Source organism: Lichenostomus cassidix, chromosome 8 (genome assembly GCF_008360975.1).
Source record: "Lichenostomus cassidix isolate B80296 chromosome 8, HeHo_3.0, whole genome shotgun sequence".
In the NCBI taxonomy this organism is placed as follows: domain Eukaryota; kingdom Metazoa; phylum Chordata; class Aves; order Passeriformes; family Meliphagidae; genus Lichenostomus; species Lichenostomus cassidix.
In genome coordinates this window covers 9,605,288-9,623,869 of record NC_139489.1, presented here as the reverse complement: position 1 = coordinate 9,623,869, position 18,582 = coordinate 9,605,288, and the positions used below count along the sequence as shown (strand labels likewise).

Genomic DNA, 18,582 nt, shown 5'->3' with positions numbered 1-18,582 from the left:
GGGACAGCACTGTGATAGCTGTACCAATCTCAATTTTTGCTTTCATATTAAGTGAAAAAAAACCCCACAACTGGAGGTGTCCCCTATTACTCTTAGAGATGAGCAATGCACACAAAGTTAAATCAGATGTTCAAAGTTATTTTAAGGTCCAAATAATCAGTGTAGCATATATATTTCAGTGGAAAATTTTCCTATGGGCCTCTGTGCATATCATAGCTCCATAGTGGTGCAGGAGTCCATGTTTATGGATCCATTTTCAGGATCAAAGTCCTCATTAGTAATACAGATTAATGGTAATTACAAATATAAATAACTTGAGTGTATCTTCTTATTTTCCTCTGAAGACATTGCTCACAGAAGCTAGCTAAATGCCAGATTTGTTCCCTGAATCCAAGCTGTATTAAGTTTGTGTGTGATGATGCAGTAACATAAAGTTAAATAAAGCTGCCTTTTTTTTCAAGCCTCAAACCACGGAGCTTGGTTCTCAGCTAGCATAAATTGGACACTGGTGCAGGATTCAGATCCTTTTTTCCATACTAAGGAACTGAGAGAGTAAAAAAAATTGCTTTTTGGCTAAGAACAAAAGAAAGAAGTTGAAATCTAGGGGATCATTTTTCATTATGTTGTAAGTACTGAAAATACAGATATAATAAGATCACTTTTTTTTTCACTAGAATTCTGTAATTTTGATGGTGAAGCTGTAGCACAAACTGGGCTGTGACTGAATGTTTTCCCCAGGATCCCTGGGAGACAAGGGATGGTTTTTTATGTGGCTTCCTGAAGTGTGTCAAACTCTGATGTTATTTAAAATGTGGCTCATCTACACTACCCTGTGGAATATTTACTGAAGTCCTGAACTGTTGATGCTTTTGGTGAGGAGTATGCTGCAGGATGAGTGCCTTGGAAATGCGAGTGGTGCCAACTAATTCAGGGTCCCCAAACAAAATATCAGGGCTCAGGTGTTGAGATCGGTATCTATGCACAACCTTTGGGACAGCTGTTTCCAAAAAGGTGTTTGAAATGACCAATAGAAAAAAAAAATTATAACTTTGGTTAGTAAGAGGGTAACTACAATGTGTTATTGATGAGCAAAATACATGCACAATAATGTTTGCTCAAATTTGTGAGAGATTTTTACCTGGGCTATCCAAATGCCAGTTTTTACACAAAGCAGAAAAGGAGTTGAGGAGCTTGAGCCCACGTTTACCTTTGTGCCATGGCTGATCCATGGGAGAAGGCAGTGCTTGCTGCCTGCCTTGCCATCCTCCTTGCTCTTGCACACGGTGGGCAGGAAAGCAACAGTGGAGCAGATGCCTTGAAGGAAAGCAGGCTCATTTTGGTGAGTGTCATCAGCCTCTGAGTGGCTGAGCTGCAGGTCAGAGCAGGGAACAGAGCTACTGGTGGTATGTCAAGAAAGTACATGAAGCTCCATCGCCCAGGTGCTTTCTTCCTTGAGAAGCCTGAAATGCACATTGTTTTATTTTGAAATTTAAGTGTGAAAATAAGAAAGTTTGTTACCATCATGTTTACTAACATTTTCAAAGATTTTATAGTTCAAAAGTAATGCAAGCACTCTGCATATGACCTATCTCTGAAATGCTGCAGAAAGAATGGGTGAGTTTCAGTCCAGTAGGAAGCAAACCATTATCATCTGCACCCAGTTAAGGCTTGAGGACACATTTCATGCTGTGCCTGTGGACAGTTTTTTAGGGGCGGGTGCATTCAGTGATCCTGGAGTAACAGGTAAAGCCAGCCCATATACTTGAGCAATGAGTCACTGCTTACACAAAAGTTGTTGGATGACATAAGCATGTGATCCTCTTGCTGTCATACACAGAATATTGCCCAAGTGGTTAATGATGCTGATGGAGAAGACTTCTTTTTTTCGGTGTATGTCACATAGCACAGTTGCATTTTGAGAATGCCAGTGCAAAGTTAGAGAAGAGCTATAAAATGCTGCCTATGCTCTATTTTTAAGAACAACCTGAAATTATTTAGCAGTTGAAGAAAAAACCCAAAACATTTTGCTCTTGAGCAAAAGAAATAAGTCTCTTGGATCAACATTTGGTGTACTTCACAAGAAACAATGAGACAAGTGTTTCTTTTGCATCCCCATCTAAAACTGGCTCCTCTATTTCCTATGACTGGCAGTTTTTGCTCGGGACACTCCTAGGGCTGGCAGGGAAGTTGCCTGTGGCCGAGGTGGAGCGTGTGTGCAGAAGGTTTTGTGCAGAGCAGCGACGTGCATCCAGGAAACATTAAAATAGAAGTGTGAGTGCCGTGCGTGCGTGCTGCAGTTGGGAAACACTGGGAGTGTTAGGTCCCTAATTTGCTGTCTGGCTCTGCTGTGGCTGTCCAAGGCAAGTTTGGGGATGATGCCTACCCCTGGAAACTATGCCCATCCCATGCCAGAAGATGCCGCAGGGTGCGTGAGGGAAGGCTGCGTCCCCATGGACACCCCGAGGGGAGTCGGCTGCCTCAGGGCCGGAAGGGTACGGGGCTGCCCCGGAGCGGGGAAGCTGTCGCTCAGGGGGCCCAGCAGCATCCCGCTGCAATTTGGGAGGGAGCTGCACGGTGGAAAATATGACCGGTGCCAGGCGGGTGGGCGAGGCCGGCACGGCGGGGCTGGGAGGAGAAGCGGCGCCCCTGGGAGAGGAGCAGCCCCCGACGCCCCGTTCGGGCAACTCCGGGGGCCACGGCTGGCGGGCAGCCGGCGGGTGGGCGCCGGTCCTGGACTGCATTTCCCATACTGCCCGAGTGCCCTAATGTATGCAGTGCTCAGCCCGGCTCCGTGTGTGTGCGAGTGTATGTGTGCGTGTGTGTGTGCGCGCGTGTGTGTGCGTGTGTGTGTGCGGCGGGAGCCCCTCGGAGAGTGGAGGCTCATTCACTGATGAGAGCCGGCACTGAGAGGCAGCACTGCTCCTTCCCTCGCACCCCCGCCGCCTCCCGCGCTGCTACATGCGAGCGGCGGGCGGGCAGCGGGGCCAGCACGCCCGGGACTGCCCCGCTCCCCGCACGCCGCCAGCTCCGCGCAGCGCCCGCCGCCAGCCGCACCGTGAGTACCGGCCACCGCGCCCGCCCGGCCACACGCAAACTTTGCAGGGCAAGTTTCAACCCCCCCCTCCATCCCAGCCCCCCGCGCCCTTTCCCTCTTCCTCCCTCTCCCTCCCCAGCGCCGGGGAAGCCGGGCGGCTCGCCGGTCGCGGGGAGCCGCGCCGGCCGCGGGGAGGGCCGGGTGGGTGGGGATCGGCATGGTAATGCCGAGGGGAAAGGCAGATAAAAGGGCCCCCCCCGCACCCTTGGCGAGCCCCGAGCTGCCCGGATCCTCCCCCCGCGGTGGCTTTCCGAGGGGGACCGGTAGCCACCAGGGGGATCAGGTGCCGGGGACAGCCGCGGCAGCCCGGCTGGGGATCGCGCCCGGAGAGGGGGAGCCCGGCCGGACCCGGAGCCCGGCACAGATCCTTCGCTCCCAAATAGATACCATTTTAAATTGGTTTTTTATCCTTTTATTTCTTCTTACGTGTTTTTCGGTGGGGCAAGCCGGGCAGTTATTTCCTCTCTTTCCTTCGCTGCTCCCGGCGCTCGCTCTCTCCGCGGTCACTCTGGGCAGCGACAATTTCATTTCCCAGCAGCTGCAAAACAAAAACTTTTTTCAAAGGAAATAAGCAGATAAACGCACCCACCCAGGGGTTTGTTGGTTTGGGGGTTTTTTTGCCTGTGTTTTTTTTCCCTTTCAAATACACAAACTTAGGCTTTTATTTTGCAATAAAAGTATCTGGGGGGGGAAAAAAAAAACCCAGCCAAAAACCAAAACACCCGCCAGGGTTTCTGTGCGCTCAAGCAACACTGCCCAGCCACTAATTTTATTTACTCCGAAGCTTTCATTTTGCGATCGTGCAGTCACCGGGTGAACTTTAGTTTTAAGCCGTCCCCAAAATGCGCGATCCCCGCGCAAAGACCGATATTTTTTTTTTTTTACCACTCGTTGTTAAGTCGCACTTAGCTTAATTTTTGACGCGGCTGAAGTTTGTCCAACATCCTCGCCCCTCTTCGAGTCCTTCATCTCTAAAAGATTGATGCCCTTGCCCCTGGCTGCTTCCAGGTAGGAACCAAGTGCCTGGATCTCACATGCGGTGGTGTTCTGGTTTTATTATTGCAGATAAAACAAAGGTAGAGAGGCGGTTTAAATTGGCAGCGTTATTCAACGAATGTGCTGAAATTACTCCACATGTGAATGGCGTAGCTTGGAAAGCCAGAAGAGGTGAAAGGAATTATCCCTGGTTTTGCTTTAGGTTCTTTAGAAAACTTTCTGGATCATCCAGCGATGCGATCGAGAAATTGCAGGATTTTCTTTCTTTTAAGCAACAACCCCAGCTCTAGACCAGGGAAGTCTGTAAATAGGTTGGAAGCATGGAAAATAATTCTTCACCTTCAGATCTAAATACATAAAAACCATCTGGTTGACCACAATGAAATCATTAGGAACTGTCTACTTAAAGAGTTGTATTGAATGCTTATCCTTCCACACAGGAAATGTGTATGGTAAGTGATTGTTGCAATAAATCCAAACAACTCTGGGCATCTTCGCGTTTGATGATCTTTGTAACTCGGGTTTTAAAGAGGCAGAAAAAGTGGAGGGGTGGAAAGGCGACTTAACGGGCTGTACGGACCGGGCTGGCGGTGCCCCCTCCCGCTGCCCTCCCCGGGAGGGAAAAATTCCCGAGGCGGCAGGAGAGGAGCGGCTCCGGCTGCGTCCCGATCGCCGCTTCCCGGCGGGACGTGCGGAGCCGGGCGGGAGCTAGCCGAGCCGGCCCGGGCCGGATCGGAGCGGGCCAAGCCAAGCCAAGCCAAGCCGGGCCGGGCCGGGCCGGGCCCTCAGCCCCGCCAAACACCTGTTTAATGCGCCGGCGGGCAGCGCGGAGCGGCGGGGCTTGGCGGTGTCGGTAGGCTCCAGCCCGGGGCTCACCCCCGACGGATTTTATTTTATTTGTGTTTATTGAACGCTCTCCTCGGGCGGGAGAGAAAAACCGGGCGGGAGAGGGGGCGGCGGGCGGGTGGCAGCCCGGTTGGCCGCCCGCGGGGGGCGGCTGCTGCCGGAGGGGCCGTGAGGGGCCGTGAGGGGCCGGGCGCGCCCGCTGCCCGCCGGGCTTCCCCGCAGCGACGCCGCCCGCGATTTTCGTTTGGATTTCGCCAAGTCGGGAGCGGGGCCGGCAATGCGGGCCGGGGGCGAAGCGACAGCAAACCCATCGGTAGGCTGTGGGTTGGGGTTTTTTCCCTTCTCTCTCTGTTTTCCTCCTTCCCAAGCCCCCGGCGCTTCCTCCCTCCGGCAGCCGCCGCCGCGGGAGCGCCCTCCAGGCCCGGGGGCTTTTCCCCGCGTTTGGTTTTTTGTTTTTTGGGGTTTTTTTTTCCCCTAAATAAAATAAAAATGTTTTAAATTTTATTTTCTTTAATTTTTTGAAGAAGAAGTTTATAACCAAACAGCAGTGAGGCGCAGTCCAGGGCCGGCAGCGGGACCGGGGTCACTCCGCCCGGCCCTGCCGCCGCCTCCTCCGCTCACCGCGCTCCTCATTTTTTCCCTTTCCCCCTTAAACCGGTTTCCACAGCAGCTGTCCGGGTGTGCGGCTGCAGTTGGCATATTTCACGCGTTGGAAAAAAAAAAATTAACTGTTTTTCCTTTGTATCTTAATCCAGTGATGAGAGCTCTCCTTTGTTGGCTTTCGAGCTTGCATTTGTTTTATTTATTATAAGGAAATCCAGTTTGGTTCAAATATATAATCCATTTGAGCACTTAAATCCCCAAACAGCTGGCATTATTTTGTTTTATAATCTTTGGCTTTTCTGCGCAGAGCATATTTCTAAATTCCTACTTGACATTTATGGGGAAAAAACTTTTTAATGTAAATGGATATTGTGATTTTTTTTTTCCTGGGTATTTCCTAATTTACATGCATCATCAATTTTCCTGGATTTCCTAATGTTTTAATCTTTTTTGCTACCCAATAGCTTGTTAATTAATTTTTTTTTTCCCCAAGAAAACTTTTTTCTGGCGGGAGAAAGACGTTAATTTGCCCCATTACTTTAATCTCTGGCATTTGGAAATGGTTGAGAGACCACAAAAATGCAACCTGTTGTAGAAACCAGAGTGGTGTGTTTTATTTATTTTAATCGATAGCAGAGAGGTGATTTAGTAATAGGAACTCTGAGCAACATTTAGTAAAAGATTTGCAGATCTGGTGGCTATGTATGGGGCGTGCATGTGCTTGCATATTAGCGCGTTTCTTTGCAGGCTGATTAGCAAGTGAGTTTTACACTTATAACCAGTAGTCACTGCTGTTTTCTCCACTTGGTGGGTGTTTGTGATGCCTGATAAATGCAGCTCTGTCATGGCTTCTACTTTCATCAGACTTTCCTCTTAACTAATGCAGCACAGTGCTACAACCTTTGTAAGCAGAGGATTCAAAACTGAGCCAGAGAGAACTGATTGCTACTTGTTCCTTGGTGAGAGATTTTTTTTTTTTATGGTTCAGAGCTGAAGGTTCTTGATTCAATTTGCCTTGGTTGTGGCGTGTTTGTCCTTGTTATTAGGAACATACACAATTACACAGGTAATTTGTGTGCACCTTAAACAGGGTAGCTTTAAAAGCCAATAACTATGCATATAGGTAGCCATGAAAAACATAATAATAAAAAATCAGAGTTAGTTTTCTGTTTGTCCGTCTAACCTTCATACTTGGTAGACAGTTTATGTAGCTTCCTAGATTGATCTCCACCCCCCTCCCTCTACTCCTTGTTTAGTTAATTCAACAAAGACTTTTTGCAATCTGTTTGGAGTTTGTCTGATGCCGTGGAAAAGTAGCTGCTGATTTATTTGGTTGCTTTTCGATTTCTGTCTCTAGCCCGTCTTTTCTCCTCCTTTCAGCGGGGATGTCAGCTGTTATTACTTCCTATTGATCCCTTTGCAAAGTGAGAAGTGAACTAAAATTAATGTCAATTCCACTGCTCAGATCAATAGCTGGAGTTATTTTAATCTGGATTTGCGCGAGGTGCTAAATTAAAAAAAATCAGCATAGAGGCAGAAAAGTAGCAGCTCCTCACTCCACCTGTGCCCACTGCCTTCCCTGCACCCAAATGTTCCTTCCAGCTGATTACCCTGCAATCCATATTTTTTTAATTAAGAAGGTCAGTTAGTTTTCTTATTTTTGGGTTCTGTATTTAAACCTATGACATTTTGACATTGGGAGTGTATTAACGATAGATTTTCATAATGACTGGTCCGCCGCAGCCTAATCTGTCCGTGTTGCTGGGGGGTGGGGAGGTGCTGGGCGAGAAGGGAGCAAGAGAGAACGAAAAAGGAAGTGGGAGCTGAAAAAAATTAAATTTGGCTGGCTGAGATATTGTAATGTGTTGATTTATTCCCGGTGTAATGAAGTTTGCAAACGAATAAACGGCCATAGTGATTCACAGTATCCTACAGGAGTGTCAAGTGTTGCGGCCAGATTACTAATTTATGAAATACATTTAACGTAATGGTGTGAAAGCACAAGTAAAAATAGAAAAGCAGGCAGAGGTGGTTGCCTTTTTTTTTTCCCTGGAAATCTGTGTTTTTCTGTGATTGCTCAGTTTTGCTTCCACGTTAATGATCATTTATTTCTGAGAACAGTGGTTTATTTGCATGCATATCTTTGGATATATAATTGTGTGTGTGTATGTGTGTATATATATATTTATATTTACATGGTTATATAAGCCCCCAACAACTCTAAATTTGCCAGTGGCTGCAGTTTTTTGACCCCCAGTTTTTGATCAGGCTCATGTGAAGCAGCAGAGCAAGTGTACCCAGGACTGCAGTGCTGACCAGGATGCCCTTGGCATCCCTCACTCTTCCTCTCCCCCTCGCTCTCTGTGGCAAGAACTCAACGAGAAGGTTATATAAAATTTGGAAGAGAGCAAATCCGTTAATGAGAGATACATAATCTGGTAATTTAGCAATGATGTCTGTAAGGATGGGTGCCAAATGAGGAAGCAGAGAGATGATGTCCACTCATCTTCACAATTCATAACAGTCAGTGGAGTGGCTGGATACAGGATGGGAGAGAGGAAATGCTATCACTGAACTGCATTAAAGCCCCAGACTGGATTTCATACACTTTGTTAACCTAGGCTCCCTCATTCATGGAGTACAAAAGGCACTCCATTAGGGAGACACTCTTTCACTAAGTTTTATTTGAGATGTTTGACCCTCTGGATTTAAGAGGCACAATTTGTAACAGCTTTTTATTATTATATGATTTTTCTGGCCCTTTGAGCTCCAGCGGCTAGTACATTGTTTCAAAGTTATAGTCCTTGTATTTTAAGCTGGGTTGTGGGGCCTGAATGGCAGGCGGCGGAAGCTTAAAAGAAAAGGCATGAGATTGATTGGGGGAGAAAATAACAACACAAAAAGGCACTGCGAAGTGGGGGAGATACAGAAAGAAGGATTTTCCCGTCTTTCACCCTGGGAGGGGGTTGTGGCTGGGTGGGTGGCTGCAGCCAACTAGGAGGCTCAGCAAGATTCAAGGCAGAAATTTTGTTAACATTTTCCTCTAAATGTTAATGGCACATCCAGGGCAGTTTGCAAATCTACTTAAGAGTGAGTGCATTAGGAACTAAAATTACTGATCCATCCTCTCTTGTCCCCGACCCGAAAGGCAGACGCTTGCAGAGATCAGATGGCAGAAGCACCCATTATGATTTTAAATATTGTCAGAGACGCCAGGCATTTTACTGGGGAAGTCTCTTCTCCTTTGGCTCACAGGGACCGTGTGTGCAGGCATGGGTGTTTGTGTGTTACACGCACCCGGACACAGCCACATTCCTACATTCCAATGGTGTGTATACATATGTATGATGGTGTCAGGTACTGTGTGTGCAAGTACACATCTACCCATATGTACTGTGAGAGCGAGAGAAAATGCATGTCAGTTATGTACATCTCAAGCATCGTGTACAGTATAACCATGTGTGCTGGCTGATTTGGGTAACTATGCACAATGGATATTTTTATTTTGGTTCTACACCCACAGCCCCCAAGCAAATAGCGGTGTGTGTGTATGTGGGGGCTTTCTTAAGTTTATTGCGGTTATATATGCGTGCCACTTGCCATATAAAATTCTAATTATAATTTGGAGCTACTGTGTTAATTTTAGACTGAACATTTTTATTAGTGCATTATTAAATCTGCATGTTATTATGTTTGGTTTGCCTTTCATTCATCTGCACTGGATGATACCCTTTAACCTGGAGGGCCAGGGCTGACTCCACTAGTGTGTGAAGTTGTCTATTGATTTTCTTGAATGAGAACAGTGGCGCATCTCCGGCCGGTGGCTTGTAACACATGTGGCCACCCTGCTGCTGGAGCATCCCAGAGAAATGAGTGCAGAAACCTAATTGGTTGTGTTTTCTTTCCCTTTCTGTTTCCTTGCAGTGTTCGAAGGGTGAGGATGCTCCAGTAATTTTCCCCGCTCCATTCCTAGGCATCGCTTTGCTTTCCTTCCAGGGAAGATCGTTCTGCTTGTGATCCTGCTGAGGAAAGAGACTCCGATGGACTTACACCGGGCAGCGTTCAAGATGGAGAATTCACCCTATCTCCCCAACCCACTGGCCTCCCCAGCACTGATGGTTCTCGCCTCCACTGCTGAAGCCAGCCGTGATGCTTCCATTCCCTGCCAGCAGCCGAGGCCTTTTGGGGTCCCTGTGTCAGCCGATAAGGACGTGCACATTCCCTTTACCAATGGCTCATATACTTTTGCCTCCATGTATCACCGCCAAGGCGGGGTGCCGGGAGCGTTTGCAAACCGTGACTTTCCTCCCTCCTTGCTTCACCTCCACCCCCAGTTTGCACCCCCCAACCTGGACTGCACCCCGATCAGTATGTTGAACCACAGCGGTGTCGGGGCTTTCCGCCCCTTTGCATCTACTGAAGACCGGGAGAGCTACCAGTCAGCCTTTACACCGGCCAAGCGCCTGAAAAACTGCCATGACACTGACTCACCCCATCTGCGCTTCTCGGACACTGATGGGAAGGAGTATGAGTTTGGCACCCAGCTCCCCTCCAGCTCCCCTGGCTCCCTCAAAGTTGATGATACAGGGAAGAAGATCTTTGCTGTTTCTGGCCTCATTTCTGACCGTGAGACCTCATCCAGTCCCGAAGACCGAAGTGACAGATGTAAGTACCTCTGTTGACTTCGTGATTCTTTAATTGTGAGTTGTTGAGATACTCAACAGGTGATTGTCCTACTGTGCTGTGAGACTTGCTGGAGGCAGAGGGAAAACAGCCTTTCCTGCCTGCTGAGCTCAGCCATGCAATATTGCCTTGTTCTTCCAAAAGGACATTAACAGATTTTAAGGTGAGGTGCTCTTAAGAAAACTTGCTTTCCAGTACACAGCTGGAGAGGCGATGTTGACTATGCAGAAAGCTGTCCATGCACCAGTGTGAGGCTATAGGTGCTGGTACATGTATGTGTGTAAACAGGGATGCAGCTGGAATGTGTAGCCAGGAACTTTCCCAAAGCTTGCAGTAAGCATGTACCCCCTGCTTCTTCAGGTGTTTCTTTCTGACCTTTTCTTCATGCACACTGTTCTTAGAGTGAATGCATTACCGACCGTCAGGATTCATGCCTCAGGTTAGGACAAAAGTAGCTTTTCCTCTGGTTAATTTAAGAATATTTTTGGCAACTAAGCTCCCTCTTTAAGACAAACCAAAACTGTTCAAACAGTTCAATAAGCTGTTGCATCATGTCCTTTCTCTGACTGTTTCCCCCGTTTTGGTGCCTGTTGAAAGGTGATGTGCCCTTTTGCAGGCCAGTGATCGGACTGAAGGAGCCTAGTCCACTTCTTCATGACTGTAACTCCCTGTTAGCCCATCATCTTGTCCCTTGTGGTGTTGCCTACACAGAGGGGCAGAGCTGCCCTTCATGAAGGGCAGGCTTCCAGGCTTGCAGAGCTGGGAGGTGACCCTCGATGGGGAGTGGTCTGGGGGCAGCAGAGTGTGGTACCCCAAGGAAGAGCACTAACTTATGATTAGAGTTTTCCTGTAAGCCCAGATGTGTAATCAAGGAGTGAGTGGTTTGCTTTTCACATGGGCTCCTTTGTTCTGCTGAATTTTATTCACAGAAAACAATTTTATTATTGTTGTTGTTACTATTATTACTTTTTTTTTTTACACAAAAACCTGCTGCACCGTTGCTTCCTCTCCCTTTCAGATGTGATTTTTCTTCTCCCCTTTATGATACCAAGGAGAGTAATAGAGACATTGTGGCTCTCTCTCCCCTGTCGGCGCTGCTTCCTCAGGCTGTCTCCTTGAATTAGGCACTGTGCTAACTTACTGACGCTAAAAGGCATCTGCCTAAACCCAGCGTACCTTTTCAATAAAAGTCATCATAAAATCAACCTGCCTTTTAAATCTATCGCTCTTTGGTTTTGAAATATGCTGCAAGTGTGTCTTTTATGCCGGCGTTTGCCGGGTAGGACGATTCCCACTGAAGGCAGGAGCCATGTATTTCTTGCAGTACCAGTGTGATCTCTTGCGTCTCTCCCCCCTCTCCTTCTGATCCACCCCGACTGTGCTACATTTTGCGCCGTAAGCTCCTTTCATTGTTCAGCATCTCTTCTCTCTCCTTTTGGGTCCGTAGGGGAAGTGGCTGTAGGTGGGAGTGCATGTGGATGTTTGTAAGCTGGTAATATAATTATCCATGGGGGAGGCAGGTGAGATGGCAAGGCTTAGAGACATCTTTGTTGATGCTCTTTCCCTTATCAATATAACCTGGCTGTGAAAATGAAGCTTGCTCGAAAGAGTACTCTGGGAGATAGCGGCGAAGGAGAGGGTCCGCTGGCTAAATGAATTTAGAGCGCATCAGCTGCTATGGATCTCGCTGGTAAAATCCTGTCAGATAACCCATTTAAAGAAGTAAATCTGTTAAATGAATTAGACCACATGGAGCACAGCTGCGGACAGACAGACGCATCCACATCCATCGCCGTGCCATGAGTGTGTGCCGAACGCAGGTCCGCTCCTTCTGGGATCAGACGAGGCTTTGCACAGACGCAGGCAGTTTGACACCGGCGGCCAGTGCCGTGGCAGGGAACTTTCCAGGGAAAGGAAGCAGAATAAAAACTTTGCAGGCAGCTTGGAAAACTTGGGCAGAAGTGGAAAGTGTTTTGTTGTATTATTTTTGTTACCGTATTAAATTTCTTTAAGATGGTTTTCTGCATGGTAGAGCTGAGCAATGCAACATCCCTGATACTTCATCGACATTAAGATTCTTCTGTAACTACCAGGACGATACACACTAAATATGTTTGTTGGCTCTGTATCATATTCCCATCACATATAGATACTGCACCATGGAAACTTCACTCCATTAAGACGGCGAGTTTATTTGGTGTGTGCATACACACGTATGGGTGTGTTTGCTGGAGGCTGAGAGTGAATGGTGAAGCTTTTAGAGGATCCTGATGGTCTTTGATGTTGACCATCAGCAAAGAGAAACTTCCGCAGTGAAGAATTCAAGAGATCACAGTTTGCAGATAGAATGGTGATCTTCTTTTGCATTAACATTTGCATGTATATTTTTGGAGTTTCTGTAGAAATGTGTGCTCTGAGGGGTTTGTTGTCTCTGAGAAGTTTTGTGGATTCCTTGTTTAACTGTTTTACATAATGCTTTGTAAAACTGCCTACTTCTGCTCCTTAGGGAGCAGGTAGGTGGCTGTAGCTTCAAGGTAAAAATGTAATTAGGTTTTTCTACAACTGCAAGCAAAAATTGTAAAATTTTCGTAGATCGGCAACACCTTCCCATGTCTAACAGGTGCTTTTCAGGTTTGCCGAGCTTCACTGTTCTGGTGCATTTTTCAGATTTCTGAAAGCGTATGTGTTACATGGAAGCTGAATTACTGGGATTGCCAAGCGTAGTCTTCTGTTTTGCTGCACAGGAGCCTTTTTTGATTATATTATTAAAATATTTGTTTTAGCTCATAGCTTAAATGGTGATTTTCTAAGAAACTTCCACCCTTCCCCTTTTTTTAAAAAATAAAATTTAATCACTGAGTTTTAATTTGCCTGTAAAAGAGGTTTTTGCTTGGAAGACTTTGCAACAAAACAAGGATCAAAGCAAGACATTTTCACATCAAGGACTGTTTGGAAGGTGCATGTTTAGTCCTCTGCATCATGGGAGGAAAGTCTCAGCTTCTTTTCACCAGTGGAAGAAATCTGTAGCATTCAGTAAAATTAGTTGGGGTTTGTGCTGGTGTGTTCCAGATTAGCACCTGGCCCCATGAGAGATGCATTTGTGCAGTAGAGGTTGCTCAGCTTTTTGCGTGAACCTTTTCTTACTTTTAAAGCATGATGTTTCTTGGACCCATACCTCGCATCCCACAAAGGAACAGTATCTTTGGGGCGCATTTGGGTGAGACTCTACTCTTTGTTAATCAGCAAATTGGGCTGAGATGTCTGCATTTAGGTAAGTTGTCTCTTGCTGTAAAATGTGAGTATTCAGGACATCCAGACTGAGGAAGCATGTGGAAAAGTGGAGCCTTTCCAGGGATAAACAGACATACTATGTACTGGATGAGCCCATTCTCTTAGGTGCTTACAGAGAAAAATAATGCCATTTGTTAGAGTTTAGGAGCTTCTTGTAAAGCATGTGTTAAAGGCACTGGAAGACACATTTTATGGGTTTCCTTTAATAAGCATACAATAATTGAGATTCCTAGAAGGAGTGGAAATAAATGCCATGTTCCTTTCTGCAAAATAGATCTATAGCTCTATTTTAAAATCAGGGGAAAAAAGAAAGATTCCTGGTTTTTTTTTTTACTTCTAATATAATCTGTCTCAGTGTCCTTCTGTACCCAATTCCCGTGGCATTGCTTTCCCACAAAGTGACAGGCAGAGGTCGGTGCCAAAGCCAGGACCTCCTGGCAAAGAGCTGGACCTTGTCAGAGCTGAGACCTCTGCCATCCCTGTGGGGCTGGCCATGCCCTCTGCCTCCGTGGGACCACAGAAGATGGTTTCCCATTACTGTCTGCTGCTTGCCCTCCATCTCTTGTGGAGCACAGGCCAAGGTGTGAATGTGATCCTTTACATCCTGGCCACTGATTCAGTTTTCATCCTCTGGCCAGAGTCTGGCTCAGTTTCCCTGCTCCGGTTGGTGGCTCTTGCCCAGCTTCTGCTGTGCCCAGGGGATGAAAGTTGAATTGCAGGGCTGGGATCCTTGCTCATCCCTTGGGTCTGCTGAGTAGCAGGAGTGATTCTATTATTTTGATGATTATTATTTTTTATAATCATATTTCACCTTGGTTGTCTGGACACAGTTTGTGCTGCAACTGGTTTCTTTTCTGCAGAAGTTGTGTGATGTATTTGTGAGCTCTGTCTTCCACTTTGGGGTTTTAAAGAACATCTCTAGGATGGAGTTAGTTTTCCTTTTGACACAACTGGTTTGTTATTGATCAAATGTAAATTGCACTTCAGGTGATGGACATCAGGGCTATGATGACCACAGCATGAATTCCTGAATAACGTGGTGCTTTGGAAATCAGATCCAGGGCTGTGTGTGCAGTCACCCATCCGCTCAGACGCGTGTATTGGGATTTGTGTTATGACCTATGTGGAGAGCTCTGTGTGCCTATGTACATGTGCTGGGGGAAAGAAGGGTTGTTTTTTTGTGGTAGAACAATGGATTGGAGGGGGAAGGCACAGGTCCACACATCCACTGCTCACAGCTCTTCCCACTGGGATGCACCACTTCCAAAACTGGTAAAATTTGGGGTCTAACACGAAACAATGCTTTGTTGCTAGTGATAATCAGCCATGACCATGGGAAATTGCAAGCTTAACTCTGCTTGTAAAATAATGAAATAAATTGAGTGGAATGTTTCTTTCCATTGTGCAGTACCTTGCATGATGTAGGAGTGAAGAAGCAACAGTGGAATTTTGGAAGGGCTGGGCAGGTAGATGGGCAGTAGCAGGGTTGCTGGCCATGCATCCATCCCTGTTACTCCACCAAAACCACACCATCCTTGTGGAGCAAAGCGTGCTGCATGGAGGGAGGTCTTGGAGCACACAGCAATCGCCTCCTTTTCCTGCTTTTCTGGCAACAACGTTCCCTCTCCCTCTGCAAACTGTTGCCGAGACTCCTTTCCATGCTGTTCGGCTTAATTGTCTTGTTGGGATAAAGAAATGTTTGAACAGTTAAAAGTGGGGAAGGGCTGGATGGGAGCAGCCCCTGCCGGCTGCGGGGCCATCTGGCCTCCCTTGGATCTGCCGGTCTCCAGTTTATATTTCTCTTTCTGTTATTTGGGACTATCTGGCGCACTCGGAATACCTAATCACCATGGTGAGAGGAGGGATAGGGCTGCCTCCCCCGGCCTCCCCTTCCCATCAATTGTCATGCAGAGCCCGGCCGGGCGCTGCTCCTCGCAGCCTGCATTTGCTGTCCTCGCCCGCTCTCGGCAGAAGGATGGCTTTTAATTGATCGTTTGCGGGGGAGGGCTGGGGCTGTTTTCTGCTCCGAAATGTTTCCCCGTGCAGCCGCTGCCATCCGGCCAGCCTTCATGTCATCTCTGCCATGCCAGAGATGCCTTGTGCCCTCTCTCTTCCTTCTTGGACTCTCCGGGCGCTGGTGTCAGGGCTTGTAACCACTGTCCTCGGACTGCTGAGCAACACTGAAATGTTACATTTAGCCATCTCCAGCTGGAGAGATGGGCATGGACTCAGTAAATATTTATCGCTCCTCTTTCGCCCTGTGTGCCTGGATGCTGGCAGGAGGGTACTTACTGTGCAACTGCAGGGAAAACCCTCCACCTTGTTCGGTAATTCCCATCAAAACCACGGCCCCCAAACCACTGGCCAAACCTTGCTTTTCGAGAAGGAATGAATCACATTAAATCTTCAGCCCCATCGATCAGACTCGACTGCTGTCGGAGGATTGCGGCAAGAGAAGTGCAGGCAGACTTGGCGGCTGCCGTGCGGCGCTGGGGATCGGGAATCCTGACCTCGGGCATGGCTTGGAGTCACGGTTTCCCGATCCCTAACGGGGGAGCAGTGATACCTCCCTCACGGCGGAGTGTGCCGCTTTGATATCTTCTGACAGAAGACGCTAGGCAAGGGCAAAGTATTAGTATTATTAATATAGTACAGTTAGTAGAATATTATGAACTATTATAAATCATTACTACTAAACTACAGTTATTAAAGGAAATGACCAAAGTGCACTTTGCGAGCCAGGATCTCTGACAGTTAAAACACTGTTTTATTATTTTACTTGCTAACTTGCAAAATTCAAGAGTTAACAACAGTTTCCTGGTTGATTGGTGGTGATTGCGTAAGAAATTGGGAGAAGCAGGGGGGAAGGCGAGCATTTCAGGAGGGAAAGAGTAAGCATTAGTGCCCCTGTGATTTATTTTTCTTTCTTTGATATTTTGAAGGTCTTGAAGGAAAGAGACATACTCAGGCATGGGCCTCATCCTGCTCTGTAGGAGTGAAAGTGTTCAAGGTAGCAAGGTCTTAATGTTTCTGGAATTCCCCAATGAAAAAAACAGAAGTGAAGTTGTTTGTGAATCACTGCTGGTTGTTATTTGTTTGATATCATTTAGACAAGTCCCATTAAATGCTAGCAGCAGATTCATTTTTTTCTCTTTGTTTGCCTTCCAAGGAGTAGAAAACAGACATAATTATATTTTACGTAAGACTGTAAGATTTCCTCTCATCTCTTTTTTCTGGCTAATATCTACAGCTATAAAATAAATTCTTTTTGTGCATACATGGTGTTAGACTGAGGTAAATAACTGTCATCTAAAATCTGTCTAACCTTAATCTGCATCAGGAGCACTATAGAGAACTGCACCCATTTGTATAATATTAAGCTTTATTTTTATTATGGATTTCTAATGCAAATTCATAGTGGGAACAAAGTTGTTTCCTTTTAATACCATATTCCAAGAAAAGCAGCCACTGATAGCAAATTGTGACAATTTTTATCCTGTGGTTCATGTCACTGGTGGTCTTCTGTCATGTCAACATGCTTGATAGCCTGTGAATGTTTCATCTCTCTTCTTCAGGCTGGAATAACATATTTGAGGACTTTTAAGGACATTTTTCAGCTATCCAGAGCAATTCAAATTCTTCGGAAATAATGGATTTCTATTTGGGAAATTTAATATACAGTCAGATTCCTATACAACATCCTCTGAAAAAGGGCATGTGCATTTTTGTAGACCTACACATGTAAGGTGTATATATGTCTTTCTCCCCCTTCACACAACATCGCTGTTTGCCTGCTTGGTTTTGTTGGCCTGAGTATAGAAACTCACACAGGACAGACATTTGGGACAAATTCATCACCCTGAATTCAGTTTTTTTTACAACTGAATTATTTTCCTGTTTTTGGTTGGGTATTGGGTATTTGCTGGCCAGATAGGCAGCCCTTTTCTGGGACCCAGCCCTCAAATCAGCAAAAGCTCTGGCTGAAGAAGTAATGCTGGGTTTGGTACTGTGTCTATCCACTTCTTCTTTGTTCTGTCTTTTAAAAACATGGGGGTGGTTGCGATAAGCTGGGAGTTCTTAGCTGTCACTTTCTCCTCTCCTTTGACCATTTGCTGGCATCTTGAATTGCAGCAGTGCCCTGAGCAACAGAAGAGGGGGAAAAACAATGTTGGGGAGGAGCAAGGCAAGGAGAGATTTATTGTCTTAAATGCAGATAGCATGGGAGGGAGTCTTGACAGCAAAACTGCTTGTGGAGCTCAGGTGTGGGATACTTCCATCAAATTTTTCATCACTTGGGACATAGTTTCTAATCAGTATTACTTTAAAACCTTCCTTTTTTGCTAACTTGAGGCTGAAAACAGCTTTCTCACTGAACTGCAGAGCAGGAAGGTGTTTTGTGCTTTTTCCTGTGAATTCTGGGCTGCTCTGAAGTGGGAAAAGGAAGGCATCAAGTGTCTCTGGATACCCCTCAAAGAAAGAGCTGGAAACTCTGTCCTTGGTATCCCGCAGCAGCACTGATTCTTAAGAACTGTCTCTCACCAGAGTAACCACATTAAGTTTTTAATTTAGAAGTACCCAAGAGCTTTTGCGCAAGAGCTTTTCACAGGTGCAATCCTTCAGCCTTACCTGGGCCTTCTGGATGTGCAGTGCCACAGTCGTGGAGAGGATGAGGCTGGCAGGACACATCCAGCTGCTGGGCTGGCTGGCACAGCTGGCTCCCTGAGCACAGGCTTTTTCTTAGGGAGGCAGGTGAATGTTTGCTGGCACTTGTATGAAAACTAAATCAGAAAGCACTGGGACAAGCAACTGGGGTGAAGGGTCCCTGTGACAGCTTCCCCAAATGCAATTCGTTTTGTAAACAGAGCGGCAATTAAAAGGGGCACTGCCCTGAAGGACCCATTTCTTTCTATTGGGATTTTTGGTTTTTTGATTTAAATTAAGGTATTTTTAATTAAAAAGGACTCGACCTTTTCATATGATTTTTATATTGTTTCCCTGTGCTTTAGGAAACAACTTGCAAAGCCATTTAGAATGTGAAATTGTCTGTCCTGTAGCATCCCTCGCTATCA

At 46.4% G+C, this 18,582-nt stretch overlaps 1 protein-coding gene across 4 annotated transcripts in view; it reads left to right on the top strand.

Annotated features, from left to right (window-relative positions):
• Positions 1-5,123: 5,123 nt before the first annotated feature.
• Positions 5,124-18,582, top strand: part of RNF220 (ring finger protein 220) — a 218,107-nt gene continuing 204,648 nt past the window's right edge. The window contains exons 1-2 of one of the 4 annotated variants that reach the window (XM_085067768.1): positions 5,124-5,249; positions 9,464-10,204. In XM_085067768.1, the coding sequence (XP_084923894.1) occupies positions 9,580-10,204 (625 nt within the window). In that variant the 5' untranslated portion in view covers positions 5,124-5,249; positions 9,464-9,579. The remainder of the gene's footprint in view (positions 5,250-9,463; positions 10,205-18,582) is intronic. The other 3 variants (XM_085067770.1, XM_085067769.1, XM_085067771.1) reach the window with 3 other exon arrangements.